This window comes from Apostichopus japonicus, chromosome 21 (genome assembly GCF_037975245.1).
Source record: "Apostichopus japonicus isolate 1M-3 chromosome 21, ASM3797524v1, whole genome shotgun sequence".
Classification (NCBI taxonomy): domain Eukaryota; kingdom Metazoa; phylum Echinodermata; class Holothuroidea; order Aspidochirotida; family Stichopodidae; genus Apostichopus; species Apostichopus japonicus.
The window spans coordinates 18,486,704-18,514,384 of record NC_092581.1 but is presented as its reverse complement, the minus strand read 5'-3'; the positions used below and the strand labels follow the sequence as shown (position 1 = coordinate 18,514,384).

At 36.0% G+C, this 27,681-nt stretch overlaps 1 protein-coding gene across 1 annotated transcript in view; it reads right to left on the bottom strand.

The window, feature by feature from the left end:
* The window catches only part of LOC139963132 (uncharacterized), a 40,069-nt gene that overhangs the window by 11,537 nt on the left and 851 nt on the right, over positions 1-27,681 (bottom strand). The window contains exons 2-14 of the mRNA XM_071963677.1: positions 16,009-16,201; positions 13,042-13,151; positions 12,578-12,688; positions 12,003-12,156; positions 9,954-10,111; positions 7,613-7,739; positions 6,757-6,867; positions 6,134-6,240; positions 4,618-4,821; positions 2,689-2,796; positions 2,154-2,220; positions 1,406-1,611; positions 310-455 (exon numbers count right to left, since the gene is read on the bottom strand). Coding sequence (XP_071819778.1) covers positions 310-455; positions 1,406-1,611; positions 2,154-2,220; positions 2,689-2,796; positions 4,618-4,821; positions 6,134-6,240; positions 6,757-6,867; positions 7,613-7,739; positions 9,954-10,111; positions 12,003-12,156; positions 12,578-12,688; positions 13,042-13,151; positions 16,009-16,201 — 1,802 coding nt within the window. The remainder of the gene's footprint in view (positions 1-309; positions 456-1,405; positions 1,612-2,153; positions 2,221-2,688; positions 2,797-4,617; positions 4,822-6,133; positions 6,241-6,756; positions 6,868-7,612; positions 7,740-9,953; positions 10,112-12,002; positions 12,157-12,577; positions 12,689-13,041; positions 13,152-16,008; positions 16,202-27,681) is intronic.

Genomic DNA, 27,681 nt, shown 5'->3' with positions numbered 1-27,681 from the left:
TTCTCACCAACTACTGCTAATTATGAAGTAATTAATGATTTTTTTTTCTTTTGCCATTCTAAAAAATTTTGTTATCACGATACTTTTGGATATCAGTTTTAATCTCATGCTGAAGGTATATCATAAAAAAGTTGTGAAAAATGTCTCCCTTTGTTGAATGGAAACTAAGCTAGTCTATTCTTATGAATTACATTAATTGGGGAATTGGAAGATTGATAGTATCAAAAAATTGAACAAAATAACGGAAAAGATGTTATTTTTGGAGAACCACTTTGGCATGTTTCAATGATAGATGGAGATGCTGAATACCTAAAGGCATCTTGTGCGCTCTGAAAGAGAATGTCTTGGGCATCCTGAGATATGACACACATGTCCAGATCCTTCTGCAAAAAGTGGTGGAATTCTGAACCGTTCGCCAACCAGAACGTCATAGCCATTGCTATTTGGTAGTTCTCCTAAAACATTGAAAACAGAGATTTTTAAAAATAGAAAAATTTAATTACAGATACCATTTATGTATGTACAGATACCCACTTACAAACTTAAATACAAATTCCAACATTTAGCATTAACAATCAATGTTAGATTATAATGTTTACAAGTTGTTTACTGTATAATTTTCTGGTTCTAACTATGCCTTCCTTCATATGACAAGCAATGTAATGTTTATAGAGCCACCAGAAAATGGTTCTAAGGGGGTGCTATAAACTATTTTAATTTTAAATTGTATAGAAAAAGGCAGCATAAATTAGTACCAACTTTAATATAACTTAAGCAACATTAAACCTTACCATTGTGGTGATCACAAATGCAAATTTAATTGTAAAACATATATATTTTACAGGAATACCCTTTACAGAAAAAGAAATGCAATTTCTTGAGGTACTTTGGCTTAAAAACTTCCACCAAAAAATTGCATAAAATTACAAGTACTGTTTAAGTTTCAATGACTGATTTCAAGTTAAAATCAAGGACGCTTGAAATCTCTCGACTACTCAAGTACCCATTATGCCTACCAGCACAGTTTATATAGTATGTGCTTCACATCATAGGCCAAACACAGTGGCAATACCAAAACACTTTCCTTGTGCAAAAATCCAGCTTTAGTAATCAGAGGTTTATCTGTACACACACACACTATTGGCACAATATTTAACACCCTAAGTTGGACAAACTTGGCTTGAGTATGCGGGGGTGAGATGGTGATAGGGCAGGGTGAGAGGGTGGAAGGTGAGGTAGCAAATAGGACAAGCTTGTAGGGCAGGGGATTAGGAGGGGAGAGGACGGATTTGGCAGGAAAGTGATGAACAAGATTCCAAGAAACAGACATGTGTTTGTTTGATTCACAGAGTCTTCATTAAGAGATTGATGAATCTAATCTTGAGACTCGAGAGATCTAACTCACCCTCACGGTGGTGTCTATCATATCTGATATCTTGTTGATGAAAGGAGTCAGTCGCTGAGCTCGCTCAGTCGCATCCATGTTGGGACGATACGCCTTGGAGAGGCGGTAGCGACAGGCAAGATAGAGGGCGTACGTCGGTGCCAGCTTGAAGTGAACGTGAGCCCCATTTACCTCCCCGATCAATGCCTTGAGAAATGCATCTTCGCCTGCAAAAATGAGAAATTTTAATGACAGCATAAACATGACGATAATGCAAGAGGACATCAATACGCTATCAAGAAGAATATAAAGATCATTTGCTGTTCATAAAGTTGTTAATTTTTACCAGATAATATTCATGATCTTTTGATCACATTGACAATAATCAAGTTACCAAACCTGGATGATTTTTATTCACAGTAATTTCAAACAACGCTACAAAAGGTTGAAAATTATTCTTTGTACCTCATTTAGTAACGTGGAAAGTATAAACATAACTACATTTGACACAGACATTTATAATTTTCCTTTTTGTTACAGCTCTGTCATCCAGGTATCTCGCACTTTAAAAAAAAATCTTCATTTCCTCACAACAATGTCAATACTAGCTTCCTTTGTTTTTGTGGACACCACTTCTGCAATTAACATCTCTTGTAAACTATCTACAGCTTAACAGTAACACTCACAATTTGCTTTTGAAAGAGAAAACAGCAGTCTTAAGAGTTAAAACTTGTTTAAATGTCAAAGTTAAATTTAAAGAGAGACTCACTAGGTTCTCTAAACTCTAGGGTAGCTGGAAGAATATGTTGTCTGACTGGAGCAGCTCTAGGAGTTGGCTGTTTGGAGAAGAAAAAACAATAATAAAATCTGTTATTTTCTCATTGCCTCATTTAGGTTTACACTACTTTACAAACACAGGCTTCAGATCTGCATAATAATTCTTTCAACAATAAACAAACAAGAATGCAAAAAACATAGTGTAGAGAAAAAAAAAATTAGAAAAAAAGTAACCACAAAAACAGAATTCAAGAACTGCAGGTTGACAGGAAAAGTTGGCTTCCTTAGTAAATATTTTGGAAAATTATTTCATCTGGATTACATTACAACTGATAACAGATAAAGAGAGTTAAGTTTTTACACTGAATATGTAACTTCCCCTTTCTGAATTTTGGCAAAATTTGATTTTTCACAAATCATTACAACTGTTTCTCTTTTCCAAACACTTTTGCTTTCATCCCAACATCTGTAATTCTCTGTGATACTTTGTTTGGTAACTGAACATTTGACAGTTACAGTCTTCTTACCTGAGGGTCAGGTGATGATGGTGATTTTGTCTCAAAATTTCCATCAAAAGTTGTCTCCATACTGTGTGGATCAGATTCGCTTAACGTCCTCTGTCTTTCTTCCCAACCCTAAAAATATCATGAAGAGAGCAAAGAGTGACCATTATGTCCACCCCAAGAAAAAAATCCTTCTGGAGACAGATAAATCCATGCAAACTATACAACATTGAAATATCTCTCTCTAGAGTTAGATGAAGTAAAGACAGTGCAAAGACTCAAGCTCTTAAAGTGATTTGAGACAAAACAACCTTAATTTTCATGCCTTAAATGTGATTTGAAATATCTAAACAATGACAGCAACCATTTCATCTGACTACAACAAAATTACACAACTTTTAGTCCACTTCCCAACACTAAATAATCATGTAATTAACAATTAGCTCATTATGCTCTACAAAGCCAAAGTATGTCTTCACACTAAAAACGGTGCAAATTAGCTGCGAATTAAGCCAAAACAATTGATGATGACTTCAATCGAGAGCTTTGAATCAAAGTTACGCTATCGCCAAATGCCTCGGTCACGAACAAGTTTTAAACATGGTACATCATTGATTGTCTGAACACCTCGGGATTAGAGGTTGAATGAATGCGATAAACTTCTGGTTTGTCAAGTGTCTATACTATATTGTAGTCTGCTGTGGTAACGGATGGTGTACAATGTATTTCATACCAGTGTTTACTGTAAAGTGCTTCCACATTAACTCTTCCTGTCATGTCTGTTGTGTAACTGTGGGTGAACTTATATATCAAACTTACGGCATAATGTATGTGCAATGTGGAACAATTATAATAGATAAGAAAGTAGACTGAAAAACACCATTCTAGACACTTTTGGGGGGTCACAGATGGGTAACTACTGGGCCACTGAGGGGGTACAGCACTTAAATGGTTACCAGTTCACACGATAGAGTGAGAGTGCTGAGTTTGTGGGGAGACAGGTAAGCCAGGAGGAAAGTATATTACACAATTATTAATTTATTAATTAAAGTCCGGAGTTTGTTGTAAAAAGTATCATTATTTCTAGAACTAATACAATTATGTTCTAAAACCAAGTCAGCCAGTAGTTACAAATACAGTTTTTGCTCAAGCATGGATTGATGAGAGCAAGCTGTAAACTACACACACACACACACAACCAACCACCCAGTCACTGCCATATGTACTTACACCTGATCTTTAGGACTCTAATTTATTCTCAACCATGAATCTGAAGTAATTCAAGTCATCTATATAAACAACCATTCTCTCCCTCAAAAAAAGTTTTCTAATATTTTGTAATCTGATTCCTGGGTACTTGACACTCTTTTCGACTCTTTTCAGATATCAACAGACAAAGGTTACAATTGTTTATACTTTAGCTAATTATATCATTGACCTTTTAGAACAACAAGTAAAGTCATATTAAAGAAAGAGGTGGAGAGGAATGCTATTCAATTCAGAATTTTGAAAAAAATATCGTTGAAACTTAGAGCAAAATACTGTACAAGAGCCGAGCAACCACAAACGTACACCGGGAAAATCTTTTAAAAGGGGTAGAGTTGGTAAACACACAATTAAACTGATCTGTATCCGCCTACGAATCAGTGACAGCATGTGAACAAACACATATGTCTTAAACTTTCCTGTTACTATTAATCACTACCTACTTCCTTCCCATAATAATTTCCTTCAGTCCCTTTGACAACAAAGAAGTGAATTTTAACAAAAGCCAAACATCACAGCTATATATCACTAGTAGGTTGTGTAAAGTTTGTTTTCATTTCACTACCATATTTGGTCTTCACAACACAACAAAACACAATAAAACACTAGTGCATTCAACGAAAGGGCTGACGAGCCAACTAGTCATTGTGTGCTTTTATACTTCACAACAATACCGGAATTACTCACTGGATCTTCCACCTTCGGATCGCAGAATCTGTAGGTGTATGTGTTTGCAAAGCGTACCACGTTCCCGTGTTGCAGCACCATAGTTTGGTGGAGCTGCTGATCGTCTACGGTGACTAACGCCTCTGGGCGGCTGGGAGTCAGGGTCACGACACCCTCCATGTGAGCAATAACGCAATGGCGTGGTAAGATACCCGGAGAACGGAGCTGTAACAAAAAGGGAAAATCATCAAATGTTTGTCATATATATTTATGTTTATACTCTCTCTGTTTCTTAACTTAGGGCACAAAGTATCTTTTATAACTTTTACCTTTCCTTGAAATTATTTTGAGAAATTTCATCATCAAATTTTTTTTAAATTAAGAAATAACTATTTATGTTCATTTACTATTAAACCCAGAATTAGCATCAAGGGATACGGTGAAGAAAGAAATACAGAAAACTCAAAATTTTCTTTAACTGCAAGGCATCATAAAAAGCATGTATTTTACTTCAACAACAAAAAAGACGACATAATTTTATTAAACAATTAAAAGTTTGCAACAATTAGGTGCACTGAAACAAGAGAGGCTTTAAACAATAATCAGCATTAATCTTAGCAAACAGTATAAAAAACAACCTTCAGACAGCACTCTCACTTTCAGGGTTAAATCAAATCCATATTTTTGGTTCAATAATAATAATAATAATATAATAATGACCTTGAAACCTCTGCAGGCTCACATTTTTGAAATACTAAAAGCAGTGGGTAGCATTTGCAATAACACATGTATGTATATTATGTATATGTATATATACTATATAAATATATATATATGCTGTATACATAAATGATTCAGTCTACTGAATAAAGGCAACTATTTGAGGGAACAACTTATCCATTATCACATAGCTCAAAATGCTAAACCTGCACATTACTGTACAAGTACAATGATGTGAAGTAGTTTCTGCACGAAGGAATCAAAACATTTGTTTCTTAGACACAAAATACAGAGCCTGCAAAATCTGCTACAGAAAATTTGACCACTTAATTATTGTTATTGTTATTTTGACAAAATACTCTGCAGATTTGGTAGAATTGTTGACCCAAAGTTGCTTTAACTGTCAGAATACAAGTGTTCCTTAACCTAAAGAGACAATTTTGTTTCACATTTTAAGAATAATATTATCAACTTAGTCTAGACATACAATTTCATATTCAATGTACTTGGGCCTAGCCTAACTTGCATATATAAGCATTCATATTCAATACACCTAGGCCTAGCCAAATTTGCAAATGAACTCAGAAGTCATTAGATTAATAAACAGCTAACAGTAAAAGTAAAGTGGAGAGCAAAAACAGTTTTTGCGCTGATAAACGCCTTACTTAGAAGAGCGAAAATCTGAAATGGTGATAAAACTTCAATAAAGTATCAAAAGTAGCAGCAGCTGTTCTTGTCTATTTTTAATTCAGAAAGGAACCAGACCAGTAAGAATAGAGCTACACACGTTCAAAATGTTAAGTAATATTGTGTTTACCTCCAGAAAGGGAGTCTTGCTGTTTGGGTCTCTCTGAGAGCCAACCTCGGTAACGTTCATCATGAGACGATGTCTCACGGGTTTGTAGTCAATGATATCTGTACCGTCTGAAAAGAAGAAAAATACCAGGATCTTGGTTGCGAGGCAAATTGTATAAAAATAACATCACAGTAGAAACACATGTTTCAAGCTTCCAAATTATTGTAGAACTTGTCTTCAATCTCATTTGTTACTTTAAATTGCTCGATAGTCTGTTTTTCACAATAAAAAAAGAAGAAGTTCCAATTAACCTGCAGGAGCTGTGCGTTGCACAGCTCGAACAGGACTTCCACTCTGACCATCCATGTGTTTGAAATCTTTATTTTCTCTCAACTTTTTATGTCAGATTAAATGTATTTATGCTTTGGTGAATTTTTGTTTTGCATTTTTCCTTTTAAAATATACATAAAACACTTAACATTCAGATAATTTAAAAACAAACTTTGTCATATCTTTTACCGATCATGTAAACTACATGGATGCAAACCTGCTGTGCAGGCAACAAATAGGATCACTGAAAATATGTTACAATGTAACAAATGCGTTTTTTTCTTTTTTTCAAATTTAACTCTCAATAAACTCACCTAAATGCAATTCCAAGAAGTATGGCATTCTCTCCTGGTTCATATTCTTCCTTCTCTTGTTTCTCGGCTGGTAATCTGGAGGCCTTCTCTTCAGCTCAAACATGATGTCTCCTGGAAAAGATGTTCAGAACAAAGGAAGTCAGTGATTTTCTGCAACCACTCCCTGCAGAATGTACAGCCATACAAGGAATATACACAAAGAGCAACCACGCAAAATACTACCACTGGGATGAGACAAAGATGGAAACATGATACGTACCACACGGTAGTCACACCCATATCATTTACATTAAAACTACCATTATGGGTTTTTCTTCATTGTTTCTTAAATTCATTACACATTTTTGCTCTGATTTTCTCCCAACTCGCAATATTATTAATGGGTTAAACTTTGAAAATATATCAAAGAAATATGATACTTATCAGACTGAGTGAAGGCGTACAAATTATATCTAAACCCACACACAGACAGACAGACAGATTATATCTGAACCCACACACAGAAAGACGAAATATATGTGAAAGGTGACGAGGTCAGCCACACACAGTAAGAGTACACCGCCATACCATGCAGGGAAGATAATGTTCCTTTCAAACCAAAGTCCTGAGGTTAAGTTTCAACAGGAGCAGCTTTATGATAAGCAAACATTATGGAGCAATTGGAAGGCAGATTAGTGAAAAGAACAGAGGAGGTTAATTTCACAATATATTTATGAATGCTATCAAACCCAAAAACACATTGTGAAAGGAAGAGGCTGTGTTTGAATAACATCTGATATTTTCCTTGGGATGAGGGTCAAACAAGCTGGGGGAATCCTTCATAATCAGCACCGTCGCTGGGAAAATCGACGCTCACCTTTACCCTCCGGTCGTTTTGCTCTCAGGGACTCTAAGGGGAACTCATCTTCGTCCATGATGGCTTCTTGATTCCATCCTTTCTCCTTGATGTAATCATTAGGGTCTGCACCAGGAGGTAGCATGACCTAAACACAGAGAAAGATCATAATTTCCGTAAGATTTTGTATCCACTACGAAAATGCATGTGTAAACACTTTGGATGGTAGAATGAGAAGGAAGGGCAACGACCGGATGAGCCGGTCGTTGAGGGTGCACAGTGTTAAAAGATTACCAGGGCATACTAGACACGGTAGAATGAGGTGCTAAGGTTGTGAGGAGACAGGTAAGGGAGGAGCGAAGTAAATTAGGAAACTCAACATATTTATATATCAATCAAATAAACCACTGAAATGAGCTTTAACCCTGTGAAGAGCCATTCCTGTACTTCTCTTAGGCTTGTTTCCATAGTAATTTTTTACTTGAATAACCGTTAGCAACTGTTAAAATATTTGCTGATTATCCAAGACTACCCTTTGAGGTAGTCCTGATTGTTAAATTTCCAAAAAGATCCAACTGTTCCTAACCCCCCCCCCCCCCCCATGCCCAGTTATACTTTTTAAATTGTGACAAAGTCCATGTGAGTAGACTTATGCAAGTAAAAGTCCAAGGAATGTCATTCACTAGCAGACTGGATGATGGATTTTCTAGAAGAGATCTCATTAGGGAAATTTAGAAAATTTGAAAAGTTAGCACAAAATTAGGCACTGATATAGCAACTAAAATGTAGAGTCATACTGCACACATGATCCCTATCCACTACACAATAAAGGAGTGAATTACTTCAGTATGCCCATGAAAGGTCAACGTTTTGTTTCCTTGTTGCAATCCCATTGAAACCCCCCCCCCCACCCCAAGGATAAAAGAGTGTTCAGTAACTTTCAACTATTTTAATGAGGCCCAGAGACTAGTAGGTCTGTACACACTCAAATTAATGATCTGTCTCCTATCACCATCATCCACTTGGATTCTTACAATGCCCAATTATTTCTCTGGGAAGTTTCTTTCCCTTATTTTGTCTCCTGGGACGAATCAAATCCATATATTTCCAACTTCCCCAGGTCAGTCTGACCCAAGATTGACTGAAGATAACGGCTTGAAAATATATAATATGCAGTGAACAATTTAGTGTTTATGTTTGAAATGCAAAGATTTTTGAATTTTGTTTATCATCATATTTGTACAAATATTACATGTTTTGTTAAGAAAAACTGATACCATCTTTTCTTTTTGTTTATCAATTTGCCCATCCAGTGTTGTATTTTGCTATGCTATACAAGATGACTGACTTATTCCCTAGATACACTCTCCTCCTTGGGTAGCTGGGAGAGGGAACTGAGAAGTTGTAATAGGGTAAGGGCATCTGTATATATATATTGCCATTAGCAACATTTCTACATATTTTTGTAATAACATTTAATAGTTAACAGATTATACATAATACAAACAACTGATAATATTGTAACGCTGTTATGGAAAGTTGTGGAGCAATGGGAGTTCTTTGTGGACGGTGTGGAACCATTGTGGTAGGTTAAATCGCCTTGGAATTATATAGGGGTTATCTCTCCTGGCATTAAGTAAACCAGTTGTAATTGTTGGCAGATTATGGCTTTTGGGGCTGCTCCTATGGATCGGCATGTGGTATCAGGCTTATCCTGGGATTGTGATGTAACACATGTGATATTTTCTAGGGATACTCATGTGATCACATTCATCTCTGTAAAGGAGTACAATTGTTTGGGGATGGTAGGAATGCACTGTAGTATTTGTGTATTATGTCTTAAGCTAAGTTGTAAGGTAAAGTTCATCATTTGTATACATGTGGTATTTCCACGTATTGTTAAGGGATTTATATAAATGCATTACCTGGGTGGGACAGAACAGTCTACTCTGGTTGCTGTTGGAAGAAACATTCTTGATGGTAGGCTTCATGGCCACATAGCATCAACTTTGTACAACACATCCAGTACAAACACTTAACCTTACTGTAAGTTTTCTTTTCAATATATCGCTGTTAAAAATACCATCACCTCTCTGGATTCATTTTGTGTACATTCTCTGGCCAATTACAATACTACTATCTTAGGCCAAGAACCCTGAATCGGCTGGCCGGCGCTACTCACAGAGGAAAGTGTTACAATATATGTTTATATTGGATATGGAGAAACACATTTGATGATGTACAGTGGAATTTGAAAGCTTGGTAGAGTAGGAGTAAAAAGGAATAACATCAACCCAATCACCATGGCTATGGAACAACTCCCACCTTTAATACAATTTAACATGTGATTATTCTGACTTACCCGAACTAAACAGTACTCCTGGGGGTTTTCCTTGGGGTGTCCAAAGTCCTGTAACGACTGCTTGACTATATGTGATGCAGGGGTGTTGAAGTGAACCAACATAGTCTTGTAGTTAGCTCCAGGGAACACCGTGTGGGCGTACACCTTTAACACACCCCCTATGTGGAGAAAATTAAAACAAATTTTTTGATAAAGTTAAACATGACAACAACAGCCTAACTGCAACAGAATATGGTAGCTGACAATTTTCAGTACCTCAGATTATGTATGACCTATGCAGACTCGGGCCGGAAAACAGAAAAGAGATTCGATCTGCGCAAATAGTATATTTCTTGCTCTTTCTTCATATCGACAGTTGTAGACATCAAAACTATAAAAGTGATCCCTTTTTGCACAATTTTCTGTGTCTACTTTGGCTACATTTGGAGACTAAACCATAACATGGCCACCCACACAATTAGACATTGACCTTATTCAGATAGCTTGTATCTGAGGACATGGATTTTACAGATTCTACCTTTTCTGTTGTATGAATATTAAACTAAATGATCTTATTAAATAGCAGCACACAAGTCTACAAAATTAAACAACAGAACTTAAGTAATTACTTCTTAGTGGTGAGAAATAATCTCCCTTTGAGGAACTTATTACAGCATGCGAAGCAAAACAGAAAGCTTGATATGAAAATTAAAATATTTCTCACACAGTGAAATCTGTTTATTAAAACGGATGCATGCTTTTCGTTCTTCATGACAGATCCCCCTTCACCAGCATGATGAACATTTTATCGTTTTGAGTTTCAAAATAAAATAACACTTCCAATAAACACTGTGTAGTTTGATGGCATTCAAATGTTCATGGAAAATTAATTTAAACTCTTGTGATGTGTTGAAATGGAATATGATTGTCTGTTGTAGTACTAATGTAGTATCATTAAGTGTCAATTACAATGTATGCATCAGGGAGCCATTTTACTTGCAATTAATTATAAATATCTCTCGGTGACAATGTTAACTTGAACTTCCAACCATGAGAATAAGAAACGATGACTTATTTGCAAACAAACATTTAGGAAAGACTACCCACTCGTTGTTGCACAAACAATAATTGCCAGGGTAACATAATAAATATGCAAAGCTTACTGGGTTTTGTTTTTTAAAGTAACTAGTATTTAACTACTGTAAATGTATAATGACTTCATAACATGACGTGTCGTTTTATGATTGCCACAGTTCTATCCAAAGTTCACTATATCTGTGTTTTTCTTTGAAAATACTGTTGATCATTACCCAGTAAACAAACAAACCCAGTTGTTCTTTAAAACTGAATACATTTCTCGATACCAGTGTATCTCTACCACATATCATCAATTTACAATGACACAGATGGTTACCTATAGTTGGAGAACAGTCACAGTCTGAAGGTCAATTTAAAACAGATTTGACAAATCGATTAACCTTCAATGTACTACTGATGTCATAAATCCTAGCTAGTATTTTTTTTTTTTTTCCCCCTTTTGTGTTCTTGGAAAAACTACACTCTCTCGCTCCTGTGTTGATAACAATAAAGCTTCCGGCCTGACAGTTGACTACACATACCGGATCACAGGTTCTTTAAATACCATCTACTCAGTCACATAATATAGATTTGAAAGTGTCACAAGATGAGTTGTAGCTTACAAGGCACATGGGACATGGTAGAAACATAAAACGGTTTTCACTAAATACAAATTTGCGTTTTCTTGCCACAATTTGAAACAGGTAAGAAAGGGTAACTATGGGCTACAACCAAGCTGAAAACTCATCATACTTTTTGCGACCTAGAACTTCAGAAAATCAAATCGTCTCAATTGCTGCGAAATACCACCATATTTTTTCCACTCAGCCATAACACTATAGGCTGGTTAACAAATCAAGTAGTGCTATCAGGTTTGGTAGATTGAGGGGATCACATTTTCAAGTACTATACGGAACGGAAAGAGGGTTGTGGGTGATGGTCGTTGGGGTTGGGGATGGGGGTGGGGATGGGGATGGATCTTTTCATACTAACCTGATTCTGGTTTGTTTTTGTAACGTTCCATCTGTTCTACCTTCTGTTGCCTCTTGCGGCGGAGGACGCCCTCGGGATTTGATATGGTTCTAGTGAAAGTCTTTGACAAGTTGTCGTAAAGTTTTGGTTGAGACGAGTCATCCATTGTTACACCCTAAAAAGGAGACAACATTTGATATGAGATAATAAAAAAAAGAGCATTCCAAAGTAACTTTAGTGGACAAACAAGATTAGCTCAAAATTTTGACCATTTCCAATGAAGCATTAGTTTGTTAAGACAAATGAGATTACAAGGCTAACCTAACACAAATCGCAATTGCAAATCTTGTAAGTCAAATTATTAATAAAAACCAACAATGCCAAACAGAAGTAGACAATGTTATCGTGTAGGACATAAAATAACCAGGTGCAAAGTTCTAATAACTTTCAATAGCAAATTTCCACACCGACAGTCATGTTCTAAAAAAGAAATTTCCTATGCCTATGTTCTTCTATCTTTTCTTCTTTCAGGCTGATATTAAACGAATCCACACAGAGATGAATAAAAGACCGATCAATCAATCGATCAATCTTACCCTTATCTTTGCTTCCTTCTCCTTCTTCTTCTGCTCTTTCTTCTCGCGTTTAGAGAGCTTCCTCTTAAAATTACCGACTGGCACTTCACCATCAGTCTTGTAAAAATTTGGCTGTTCGGAACGATAAATATCACAGCAGGTTATTTTACAAATACAAGAATAATGTTTAGCATATTAGAATTATGGATTTTAATACAAAATTTGTGGGTTGGCCCTCCCATTATCTGAACTTTTCTAATTGTCTCCAGATCAATACCGATCACAAATAATGTATGATGGACTGAGTAGTTTGTAGTGTAAAGTAATCTGTTGTACCTCAAACTACCTCAAGGATAACTTTTGTTCACACAATGCATTATGTTTTAGGTATACAGTCATCTTAGACACACATACAAATGCATACAAAATGCATACAAACATGCATATAAACAATTCTAAAAGCACACAATAACGACCAAACTTACTTTTGACTTTGCAGCAGCATTCCTGAGAAGGAACCTGCCTTCTCTGAGATCTTTAGTCCAGTTCAGCTGGACACGAAGAGGCAGTTGGTTTAGCTCAAGCATTCTCTCTTCTGTAACATTCAAGAGAAGTTGTATGTCATTGAGAGGAAACATTTAGGTTTCTTATTCTCTAAGCCCTTAAAAGTTAAAACCCATTTGCCCGCCCAAGGCTTTATACCTAAAAGTCTTGATCCAAACCTCTGCTCCCCATCCCCCTCCCCCATTCCCCCCTATCTCTGTCATTTCAGACATTTTACTTAATTCAGTTGCTCCTGGATTTTCATTCACAATTGATTCTCAAATTTCTCATTTAGTCATTATTTCAAATTTGTAATTTTAAGTAAAACCATTCAAAATTGCCAAATTAGCACAGTTGCATTCATGAACAATTGCAATATTAATTTAGTCAAGTTTGGTCCCACAGAAGAGTAAGGACTAAATGAAGTGCAAAGATTTTGTCCCCAAACAAATTCATGCAAGTTGAGTAACATATATATATTCAAATTTGTTTCCTGATGCGACATAGTTTTCATATGAATAAATACATCAAATACGTGGGCATCCAGTCATATGATTCATGTTTTAGTAGAGTTTGTACAAATAACATTTGAACGATGCTAAACACTGCTCAGTCTACAGATCGTAAACAGATTTAGTTTACAACAAACACTCTGAGTGGTATTTGTAATGTTTACTTTGCGTTGATCAGGTGCTAGATATTCAACATCTGTTCGGCTGTGAATGGATTCCTCGGGGCAAAAGTCATGGGAATTAAACCAGCACTGTTATCGTACGTTGTTCTGTTATTCACGGAACAGTGCCTGTAAGTTGACACATCAAAACCAGCATTATACACGTTTGTCAACATCTGTTAAGTACCACCATTCGATGTTGTTTTCCACATCCCTTTAAACATTCATACCATTCTTTCACAATTGTATCCCAAATACCACTTAACTGATGAAAGATGATCATTAAAAAAACTAAGTCTCTAAACTAGTACCAACATTGCTTCAAATGACTAAAAGGTAATATATGCTCATGTGGTAGATACTGTATGTCTGCCATTCCAACACTCATTGTACTACATACATGCATATTAGTTTTCACAAATCAGTTTCCAATTTTGCCCAAGATGATGGAAAGTCTAATTCTAAGCCAACCAACTTTAGTCATTCACAAAGTCATACACAAAGATCTTGACAGCCTTAGACATATGTAGAATGAGGTAGGTTGGTTGACCGGAGGTGACCGGTCAAGAGGTCAGTGTCAAAGGTAACCAGGTCACCCTAGACACAGGTATGCAGATATTGTGAGTTGACATGTTACTGAGGAAAGGAAGCCAATACGTGTGGTTTAAACTTGACTGGTGAGGTGCAATGGACATTTCAAAGTATCCAATTTACTCTGAGAGGGAAAGGGATAGCCTAAATATGCTGCTGCCAATTTGACATTTCAAGATTAATTCCATCCTGTCGACAGTTCGCTCTAGACTATTATATAACCAAAGTACAGCTGCTATAGTGAGACAGGTAAGCAGCGGAATAAAGTAAATACTCCACAAATTAGTCACAATAATATGAGGTTCCACTACTAGACCTGTCTTGATATTAAGGTTCAATGAGACAATTGGAATGATTCAACAACTGAGCTCAAAGTACTTACATACTTCTGTAAGATGGCATTGTGCTAATACCTTTCACTCACAGGATATTATATTCTATGGCTTTATGGAGTGCTCACAGTAATAGAACTCTAAGCAGCTAGTGCTCGGCAAAATAGTAATTTGCCGTTGGCAGTATCTCTGATTTGGAACCATGTACTACTATGATACCATCTCCATCTGTCAGCTAAACAAACACATCTATGATGCTGCCTCTAACCTCAATCCACCTACGATGATCGCAGACAGGACACAACATTACCATGTATCAAGTTACTTACTCCCACAATCACAGGCTCCTCATGTGGGAAAACTGTTACGTATGTGTTCCTATCAAATGTTGTTTTGTCACGTAAACATTATGCCTACACTGCGCGAAACATCAAACCATGGAGGTCTGTTTTTACCTCCATGATCAAACATGCCAGCTTTATGCCTCCAAGCTCACACGTGAACGCACGCTAATGATAATGATAATTACAGTCATTGCATTACACGAGGCCCAGCATTCGAGACGACTGAAAACTGTGATGTCGGTGACAAAGAGGCAGCTGCAAGAATGGTTGGTTGTTATCACAAATTGTCTACAGTTTACTAAAGAAAATAAGAATCTATAGGGCACAGACTCTCACCGAAGTCTGTTGCAGTATCAGCACATGTCAAATAAAGAGCAGACACCTTGCAGACAGCCTGACGTTACGCACAAACAAAACTCAAAGTTCATACTTCTATAATTCCTCCCCCCAAAGTTTTATCCTCTGTATGCTTAGGGATGATTAAGATGGAAGAAGAACAGTCATTTAATGAAAGAAAACTGCCATTGTTTTATGGGGAGTCCCTAATCTATGAATTATTTGTTCAGAGACCAAATCTCTTCGAAGTCATCAGTAACCGTCTTAACATACTGTACGTATACCACAAATTCATACTCTTTGTCCCATAAGAGTGTCACAATTGAAGACAAATTTATAGCAAGTTTAAACTTATTTTTTCTTCACCTTATAATGAATAATTTTCTTTGCAGTTTTAGTAACACTACCAATAGCACTTTATTTGTCATATAAGTATTACAGAACTTTGAGTTTTCTTGGATGCGTTTCCAGTAAAGATGCTACTTCATTTTCAAATGTTGTGTGGAACATAAAATCTTGTGCTTGGCTAAAAGTTCAGTCCCAAATTCACCCAAAATATAGTGTGAAATTCCAATTAGTAAGCCAAATTTGAAAATAACTTGTTTAAATTATGAATAGCAGAGAGAAACGTACCACCACCACTGTGAACTTCATACAGGGAGAGTTCTGGTCTGGTCAACATCCTCATATCAGGGTGGAACTTCTCGATAAGTATATCGATGACATCCCTTGTTGTGGCAGTACTTGAGACACGAATACATTTTGTTGAAACTTTTTCCTCGTCGTCTTGGTAAAAGAATCTCATAACCCCATGAAACTCTAGATTCTGAGAAGAAAAAAAAGATAAAAAGTATGAAGACCGAAACGAGATCCAAACAAAGGGTCACAGAGAGATACAGTATCTTATGGATGTGAAAACTGGTTGGAACTGGTTGTTTTCTTGATTGTTTACTGGTTAAAACTCTGGTTGTTCGACATCCAGGTTGGATGGGCAGACCCAACGGCCCTGGATATGTAAATGATATGAGTGCTTCTAGTTCTAAATACCTCTTTTCTCTGTTTTGTAAATCACTCTTACCAAGTTACAAAATATTCTGGTCGAATCTTTGCGATACAGCAGTAATGTAAAATTCCAACAAACACATGCTGACTTCAGTTGTGTATTTGAAGGAAAGGTCAGTATGGCGTAAGTGAAAACGGAGTTCGTAAAACACGCGTTATCCTTTGGAATGGTAAATTCGGAAGGAAGAGAGTGTGCGGTGACCCGTAGGAGAGGTCACCAAGGGCGCAGTGTTAAAATCTACCGGTAGTGTATAGGTAGACTAGGAAAGGTACGTTAGTGTTGTAGGAGACAGGTTATCCCAATATTTTTAACTTTCCATAACTACTTTGAACTAAAAAAAAGTCGGCCATCCATGGGTTTAGATGTGTGCTATCAATGGATTAGATTACAGTGTAGTAGTCACTGAATTACAAATGAATAGTTATTAAGTCAAACAATAATTTGAGAGGTGTACATAGGTAGCTACAGCAGAGCTCTCTGGATAGATGTACATGTGGACATTTCTGGTTTTGGAAATAAACATATCCAAAAGTTTTTTAAACATTTAACAGTTTAACTGTCTCTAGTTATATTAGCCATCCTCCATTTTATATGTAAAGTACTAAGCCATCTCTCAGTGTTTGTACAAATAGGAGAGTGCTCAACTAGTTGTTGGCAATGAGAGTACCTGGGCAATCCAATCATTTAGCCCCTCCGCCGTTTATAATACCAAAGAAGTCGATAAATGACATTACTCATACTATAATAACAGGTTTCTGTACAACTAAAGCCCCTTTAATCCATCTTCCACAGTGCTCTTAAAAACCACCATATCAGGATTATTTGCTTTTAAAATATTTTCTTGGCATAATTTCCCAAGTTTCCCATGAATCTGTTCCTTTGTTGAGTATATTATGACCTCAAATCCCAGCATTCAGAAAAACCACCCAAGGGAGAACCGACTTCAGTCGAAAGCAATTGCATTCAATCTGAATTCATTCAAGAGTGATTGGTAACCATTATAAGGAACTGTCTATGCATAATCAGTTAGAGCCCTACAGGGTCTATTTAGGTGATGCGTATTCATTGTACAGTATAGTCCATGCATGCATCTGTATGCCCATATTCTTCACTGCTCAGGTAGGTGATCATGGCTAACACTCACTCAAATGTGTACTATACAATGACGATGGCTCCCACAATGGTTGGGGAGGCTTCCATTACCTTTGTGTGGGCTTCCATTTAGGCTTGGAAGGGAGGGGGGGAGGGTTTCTCAGTAATTTGAGTAGCGCCTGCATGCACCAAGCAACTGGGACTTACCAGTGGAGTCGCCACTCCTTCATATAGTGACACACAAAGAAAGTCAAAGCGCACATGGTCTGTCTGTTCACATAGCAAGAACTGACTAAAGAAATACTGTCAGCCATAGTCAATTTTGAGTTGTCCCACCTTTTCTCATGTAAGATATAGATATTGATTTTCTAGTATCTTCTAGTTTATACTTTTGAGTCTCCAAAGTACACTCAGATGGCTGGCCATCAGGGAGATAGTAACATTAATGAAGTAACATCACATTTCTTTCAAAAGAACAACCATGTGATCTGCGTATTAAATTTTCAGTTTGATGGTAACAAAAACCCTTTTTGTTGTCGATGATGTACCGAAAATCATGCTTCTAACAACTTCAAAAAAATCATGAAGACAAAGAATCCAGAACCAGATTAATTTTAGGAAATCTAAAAAGTGAAAATAGTTTTAGCAGACCAAATAACCCCCCCCCCCCCCCCGGACAATGTAACTACATTGCATTACAAACTACAAAGTGTCATTCAAATTATGTAAAGTATTTTATACTATACTTTATGTTCAGAACTAATAATTTGCCAGAGCATAAGAAAAATAGTCATACATCGGGTCTTGGTAAATGGGTGTAGAAAACATTACACTGAAACATTGCACTTTTTGTAAGCATCAATAAAAGCTCTGTGGCAATGGCCTACAAACAAGAAATTTGATAGTCATGATCCAATTAAAAGACAACAAAATGCCTTCCAATGTACGATTTTATATTTCAAATCTGCAAACATGCATAAGAATACCTAAAATTCTTAACTTAATGAGAGATTGGGCCAGCTGGTGCAACTAACTGTGAGATGACATTCTTTTCTATGCATGTTTTAGAGTTTCTTGAAGTTGAAAGGATTGGCTATAGTGCATTTTGACAGCAACTCTCAGATAGCTATATCTATTATCTATCAATTCACATGTAATGAAGCCACCAGCAACTTAAGTAGATCTTCTTAAGGACTTTTATATTTACATCACTATACAGTAGTTACAAATTCTCAAACTTTTGATAAATACTTGTTTTTGTCATTTAACTAAATTTTGCAGCAACTATTCATCTTTCTCACAGATTTGATTCATATCTGGTTGTCTTTATTAACGTATACCATATTTCATGAAAAGTAAATATGCCATATTTCATGAAAATTTATGCAATTTTCACTCTCGATTCATGCTCATTCATATACAATATATGATATTCCATCTCTTGACAAAACTTGTACTGACTTTGGTATTAAAATGTGCATACTGTAATATCACACGAACCCAACGGGTATTTAAGTCGATAATTTCCCTTTGTGCTACGTGGAGAAACCCTTAGAGGCAGAGCTCCGACTGTACATACAAAAGACCACAGTACTGTATGTACCATAGAACTGTACTTTAATTACCAATACCACACTATGACTCACACTGACAGCAACAATAAAACTGATGGGGAAACACCCAAACCAAATGACAAGTCCAGTCAGTCACAGAATGGCACACCCTAATGTAAGCAAGGAGTTGTAATGGAACAACTCCCTAATGTAAGTAAGAAGTAGTGGTCAATTGCATGATGTGTAATGACCATTAATGGAACTATTCAGCGATATTGTGTGAGTTATTTTCTAGACGTCATCCATGATAGTTATTGTGTCAGGTCTGTAATTATGTTGACAGCAGAGAAAAGTTGATGATTTCACAACTTGTGACAAATTCTACATAATTCTGTGCAACTTCCATTTGCTTCTTTCACTGTAAGAGTATATGTACAACATAGGTGTGATATGTTTTAAGTGATTTCGGTAGAAAAGCATAGATCTGATTCAATATTGGCAAAATTTATATCTTTCTGTGCATTCACAACTTTCTGTGCAAAATGTACAGTATGTATTCCTAAGTTAACCAGGGATGGGTTGTCATAATTCCTTGGGTAATATCAAATTCTTTCTCGGACTGTGAACTTTCATAATAATAACTGGTATTTATCTGATACAGGTATGAATTTTATCACTCAAGTGAGAAGCAAGAGTTCTCAATTTGCAATCAGTCTACTACAATTTATTAGTAGGAGTTATATAAATGTAACATAAGGTAGTTCCATTACAACTTCTAATCCAGTCTGTTCAATGAAGATAAGCCACAATGAGTCTATGAGAAACTGTTTTGAATGATACACATGAACACTACATGTACAAGCCCCTATAGAAACATCATCTGTTCTTAGGTTCATCTGGATCTTATCTTGTTCTGATAGCTTATCTCTTTGCAGTTTGTAACCAAAATTCTCTAGGGTTCAAAGGACAGCGGGGCTTCTCTAAGAGGTGCACTGGTCTGTGGATTGACCGGATTCCTATTGTCAAGATGGAGGATACAATTGACACTACTGATATACAAGGCTCAACTGGACATAAAACAGTCTGTAGATGGTGTGATCCAACACAACAGAACTATACAAGGTCTCTTACACTTGGGGTACTCAACAACAAAGGAGAGATATTGATTTGCTACTCCACTGACCTTGGTACAGCACAGATACAGCACACAGGGATAAGGCAAAACAAGTGCAACCTATTGTACATTTCAATACAAAGTACTGCTGTATAACACAGTAGGTTAGCTATTTGGATGAACAATCCAAACAAATTGACGAAAATTATTGATCTTTGGCTCTAATTTCAGAACATGAGGATGATTTAATGCTGAAAGAAAGACCATGAGAATAATAATATGAGATTAGAGGTTACAATGTGTTAGCAAACATTATACTCCAAGATAAAAAGTACATTGCCAGCCTAGTAAATAGTAGTAATGTCCTAATATCGCTACAGTATGGCACATACTGAGTTTTGTATGTATGCACTGTGTACCAGCCTTATAACACACTGAACTTGTACTCAGGACTTTGTACTCATACTAGTAAAACGCACATTTTACGTACTCCTACTTGCACTCAGGTTTTTGTACACATACTCATGTCTTAGCACTCATACTTTTTAACTTTGTACCCACAGCACAAATTTGCTGTGTACCCCTGTGACTACAGTACATACATTTAGTGCTTGAGGATCCCTGTAAGAAACAGTTTTGTACACAGAGCATAAAATGTACAGATAACATGTTGTCTGCAGTATCAAGATCAAAATTTAAAATCAACTTCAAATCAAGGTTTAGCATTTTTGGATTTCTTGTATACAGTAACTTCTTCAGTTTTAGATATATAATTGAGCAAATTAATTCAACATTTCTAATTGTCACATTTTCTGCCGCAACAACATGAGTAGGCAGCTACAGTAGGCCTATAGTTAGCATGGATTCATATAGAGTTAAGAATTAGTGAGCATTAGTCTAGCTGTTATTAGTACTTAGCTGGTATACTTACTAGTACAGGTTAGGTGAAAGGCATACTTTACTATACAGTGGGACCTGCTTAATGGCTTTCATACTGTGGATACTTCAGTTGATCTTGTAGGAAATGACCAGTTTATATAGTTTTACATGTAAGGTTTGAATTTGAAATTAATCTAGGAACCAAAAATAATAAGGTTTTCAGGGCCATTCGCAAACTAAAATAAAACCTAACTGACCATACCCACGAATGGATCACTTGTTTAGTTTTGTTCCTTATTTTTCTCTGAAGAAGGCAGATGTAACTTTAACCTCACACATTTTAAGTTTACCTTATAGAAATACCACATTCTGCCTGTAGGGTTAGTATATACAGTACTTCCCTGTTGTACATGTACAGTACTACATAATGTGGCAAAGTTACTATGTTTCTGTAACTGCTCTTCTGTAAAATACCCTTTTGAACTACAATTTTCCGGGTAAAGAAAACAATGCCACATAACTTTGACATGATTCAATTTTACCTAGGCAACTTGGTAACTTCTATTATCAGACCATCAGTGGTTATCATGTAAATTATCACAGCAGTACATCTGCTTGGGTGAGTATGGACTTCATTTATCAAGTTTCATCAACTTTTCCAATTCAGGGAGAGTTTGTGGCTGCAATTAAAAGTTTGGATATATCTAAATGAAAAAAGGACTTTTACAGTTGTAATTGGCATAAATAAAGAAGCAAATGTGCAAAATACAAATGGAAAGCTTATAACAGATTTACTACTAACTTCCTATGCCTTTACAATAAATTTTGAGGACTAAATTATGAAATTACAATATCACTGTTTACAAACATTTTATTGATCTGCAGGCTTGTCGTGTGAGTACCAAGTCCCGAGTGCAAGTACAAAGGTCGGAGAATGAGTACACAGTCATGAGTATGAGTATTGAGTACAATTACGGGAAAATGTACTCAAGTACGAGTGTTGAGTACAGACTTGAGTACTGCAAGTCTGTAATGGTCTGTATGATGCTTTTCATATTGTTTTACCGACTATTGTTGTTAACTAAGCTAGCAAGATACACACATACACACAACTATTATATCTTGAATGTTCATGGGTGACTTGAAAGTAGCTCATGAATGTCTTCAAGCAAATGTTTGAGTTTGCTTGCCAATTTTCAGCATTTATGCAGGCTATCAAGTTTCTAGGTCTCCAAAATTATTGTACTTGACCTTTAGAGTTTAGAAGTAAGACAACCATCTCTTTAACCCTGATGAATGTTTAAATTAAATTACACCTGATACTGTGATTCTTAAAGATCTGACATCTACATAATGTTGCTATGATTGATTAATGATAGTGGGGCTTATTCACTGTAAGCAAACAAGAGCAATTTTATAAATGTTGACAAAAATGTCTTTTGCATTAGTTTGAATGAAGCTTTAGTGAGCACTTGAAGCCACTGAAAACATGAATGTGATGTAAAATTGTATTGAAAACTGTGACATCTTTACCAAAGCCTAAAGGCACTTCAAGTTAACAAATCAATTGCATACATCTATGCATGTGTAACATCATACATTTTCAGAGGCCAATTTTCTCATTTAAGTCTCACTACACACTCCCAATGTACTGCAGACTAGCATACTGCATATTGTTGCACTTACTGTAGTGTACAATATTTATGACTATACAGTACCATAAAATGACACTGACATTGGATATAAAATATTAGATTATTGATTATTTCTGGAGATCCCCCATCTGCAGTTCACAATGTTGTCCGTTATTAAGTTTGACTCTCTAATTTCACAAACCTTTTCAATAGACACTTCAATAGTGTGGCTATCTTTCAATAATGTGTGGACTCCACCAGGACTGAAATATGTGCGGAGTACAGGACTCGGTTAATGGAGAAGCTCAGTGGGGGAGAATATGAGGTACAGTGTACAATGCCATTTAAGGAGATCTGGAGTATCACAGTGACAAAGAGGTAAATAACCTCTTGAAGTTGAAAATTAAAAGTGAAGGCCCAAAACCCAAGGATGTCACAGAACCTATTTCTAATGGCGTCTAGTACAAAGCTACAAATGGATCTAGTAACCCAACTTCATCGGAACATCTTGACAATTCTAGCTAGGATTTTTGTCATCAATTAACTGTGTCATTGTATGAATATACATACTGAATACAGTGAATAGCCTGCAGTTTGGTCAGACCAATGTGGTAAACATGACATGTGTTTGTTGATTTCTATACAAATTCTACCTGTACACATTACCTCATCATAAATATCACTTAAATTATTGTATTATACATAATTAATCTCTTTATATCAAATTAAATTGTCTAAGTTTTTTCTAATATTACAATTTATAGTTAAAGGCAGGCAATAATTAAGTGCTCAAATTTTGTGTATCATTTTTAGAGGCTCTTAATTTTTCTCTCACTGAATATTTTAGAATTCCTGTGTACATACAAAATTAACAAAAACTACTTTGTTCTTTACATATATAGCAACTTGACTATCAGACTCTTATATTACAGTTTGCAATGTGATACTGGATAAATTATTCCCTGCAAGTTGTTGATTAGCTTATGAAGCTTTACAATAACAACTATTTGTAAATATTGATATAATTTTGAAAACTGCTGATAACATAAAGATATGGACTACTGTCGGCTTCTCCGTAAATTACATATTTAAAGAGACACAGGGATATCTCTGAAAGTCAATGAAGCATCAAGGGAAATAACATTACACATTTACACTTTAATCCAGATGGGAGAAATGTATTGAGTTTGCAATTATGTACTTTGTTAAATCTCCTAGAAATCTGACATATAGCATTTGTTCCTCAGATATTATCATTATACATTATTACTGTTTGTCTGGTACACACAAATGACCTTTGACTAAATTGACTCCATCAATAGCAAATATGAAAATAAGGCTACCTAGGCATAGTTTTCGATTTTGAAGACTTTCAAGCACAGTAACAGATATCTGTACACTATATGTACAACCCAAAAAGTTATTGGTTCAGTATTTACCAATGAGAAGAATGACAACACTTACCTGTCTACACCCAACAATATATACTTAAAACTTTCTCATCCATCCCAATCTGTAAAAATTGGAATCATTTAGCACAGCAACCATAATGACCATCTTCTGGGTCCAGGTTCTGGGTCGACCGTCCCACTTAACCAATGTTCTGAAGTATAACATCTGTGTTCGCATATGCAAAGTAGATATACATGCAAGCGAATAAATGTGGCACATTATCTATTTTGCAAAGGCTAAGTACTATTATTGTCTGAAATGAACAGATGGGCCTTCTGAACTATATGAACCTGAAAACATACCCTTGGCCTTTGCTGCATTATTCTATCTAGGCTATTATATTACACTAATATGAAGCAGATTTCGATCACAATTGTACATTTTAATCTTGTGACCACATTGTGAATGTAAGGTTTTATTGCGCATACAGAGATAATTAGCATTCAATTACACATAATTTTTCAGATTGCTACAAATATTTTTCTGGGTCTCTCCTACTGTAAAATGAAAATGCAATAGTTTTGGCGTTAGAACCTGGAATTGCATACTGCTCAAAATGATTTTTAACTATTTGAAAAATCTTTTTCATTTTCAGTTTATGCTGGTAATACTAGTCGTATACTCACTCTGCTGTACACTGTGTGCAGGCTACAGCTGTGGTATATTAACTGTCAGTACACTATAGATAGTATTAAGTTATGACGCATAATGTCACTAATATGGAATGAAAAAGGACTGACCACTGTACCATGTCTTGTTAAATTCAATTTATCAAATTTTGAAATCTACACTGTGCTGTCCCTTTGATGCCATTTTGAGATAAAATATGCTTTGTTTAAAAATCAATATTTTAATGAATTAGTGGTAAATGTAACACTCCCCTAGAATAACTATTTAAACCAACTGTAATAGGGTTGATGGCAGAGGCATGAAGTAGTACAATACTGAACATCTCACAGACTTTCACACTGCGCTGTAGACTATTAAATTAAAAACAACTGTTGAAACGGGCAGAGCAAAGCTAGTACAGTACCAGGCCTACCATCGGTAGAAAGCTGCTATATTGCAAGCAGGACTCAAAACAGTAGGTTAAAATATTGTGTTAAGACTCAATGGCAATTCAACGGTTGGATTATAAAACTGTATGTATAAAAAAATGTGTTTTTCCTACCTGTTGTCTGTTCACATTTTATTCCTTAATTTGGGTCACAGAGTACATCCATTTAATATTGGAAAAGCCAAGGTTGAGAGATGATTGCAAGCAAACATGTAGGGTTTAACATCTAACAATCAGTGCATACTGTACAGTCAACTTGCTGTATGCTATGTCTTACCTTTTAGTCTACTGGCCATTAAAGACATTCATGTCACAACATCTTACATATTATTCTCAAAGTTTACTTTTGTCTTTCCTAAAGTGCACCAAACCTCTCCCCCTCCCCCCCCCTTCCTCCCAGGTATAAATATCAAAGCAACTTACTTTTTGTGTATAGTAGTAAAACACAGTTAGTAAGGATATCTTTTCCATACCAGAAGCATTATGTGCTCTAATTATATAAATACTGTACCTCTTTTCAACTAGTATTATTCAGCTGGGATCATCCACAGCTTTAGTTCCTTTTCTACATCATTGCATTAGGCAGCTAACTGATTTGTATCACTCACAAGATGATATCAACATCACCTTCAAGACAACTCTGAGCTGTAACCAGCTATCACTACCTAAATGTCCTTGGATCAGACCTTAGTGACCTCAACTCCTTTACAGCTTTAAAAAGCCCCCAGGGGCAAAGTACTATGAAGACCTGTACAGGCCATAACTACAGATCACTCAGATGCCAAGTTGACAACTGGAATGTAAGGGTGAGCTAATATTTATGGTCCATGGAATCAGTGTTTGTTGATAGAGATTGTGATATGAAATTGTGTCATTAGATAACTTTAAACTAACTTGATGAGTGTTCTATTTTACAGGTAATTAGAAGAACAATAAAACAAGAGCTGTCAATTATGTCATGCATGATGAGTGGTAAAAGTTCATGGCAGCCATGCTTAACAGCAGCAATGCTAGACAATCTCATTACAAGGAATCAGTTAGTACTAACCAGTATCTATAGCAAGGATGCTGCCAGCAGAGTTTAATTGTTGTACTGATAATGATCAATTAAAAATTTGATTGTAACTGAAATATTGTCTGTGAAAGACGAGCCTAGTTGGTACCGTTCTTGAGATGTTATTAGTTTTATCTTCAAACTGTCGGTTACCTCTACCAGCCAAATATACAGTAATAAGTCTTGTAACAGTTGTTTTAAGTTCTCATCTGAGAAACTGAAGGAGCTTGAAATGACATCAATAAAAATTAAATAGTGAGCACTGGAAATTAGTTATAGATACCTTAAAAATTTGCTTTTACAAAGGAAGTAGCACACTTTAATCCCTTCATTTAATATATTTTAACTGTTTCATGAATATTTTATTTCAAAACTATGTCAAACTAGAAATGAAGAAGTGTTTACATTATTTGAAGTGTTGAGTATAATGAAACTGTAGTTGATACACACTTGCCTTGTTTCATTTTTAATTGTAACCACTAACCTCACATGATTTCCTAGTACTTTTTACGAAATGTCACCCAAGAAAGAACCTGGGCAAGAAAACCAACCAACTGATCCACTCTCAACCCCAGTCCCCTTCCATTAAGACTGACTGTGCTATCATTGTAATATGTGTATCACAATTCCCTAACAAAAGAACAGATACTACTGTACACATGGTCTTAGCCAAAAGGCAGAGAAGCGACTTCCTAGTTCGTCTCAAAACAGTCAATTTGCCTTGCCCCTATAGGTCAACTAATTTGTCACATTTGTTTATATATACAGCATATTGCACAAGACAAATATTTTAAGAACTTTCAAGAGTATTTATGACAAATTTTGGAATAATCCTTCTGCCAAAACATTCTGGTCTTCTAGAACCCTTCGTATTTGGTTGATTTGTTCTGCATTCGCTCCTTATGACAACTTTGCTTTTTATACCATCTCATTTATAATACATAAAATAAAATAATAACACCATTTGAATTTTAAAGTAAACCTTTATTGTATTAAAACAGCATAGGTCCTAGGCCCAATACTGTAGTTTACACGTTAGTACGCAGTGGCGGAGTGTCCACACAGTCAGGGGGCGGATGCCCCCCCCCCCCCCCCCGACGGACTCAAATGGACTGGGGGCACCCTTTTCAGCTTTTTACTACTTTTTACTTATTCGCGATTATTGACTTTTTATTGCGCTCTCATCTACCTATTGACATTTGTCATATTCTGTTGGTGTAATTTTCTGACAAAATGGCAACGACACCTATTTATTCTTCATTTATCTGCAAATTAGCAAGGCCCGGAAAGGGTCATTTCCTGCGATCTAGGGTGTATCTTTACTCAAAAATTTTCTGTACGCTCTGCGCCAACCTGTGGTGGCGCTCCGCTTAGATAGTGTCTAAAGCTCCCCTACAGACCATTCTTG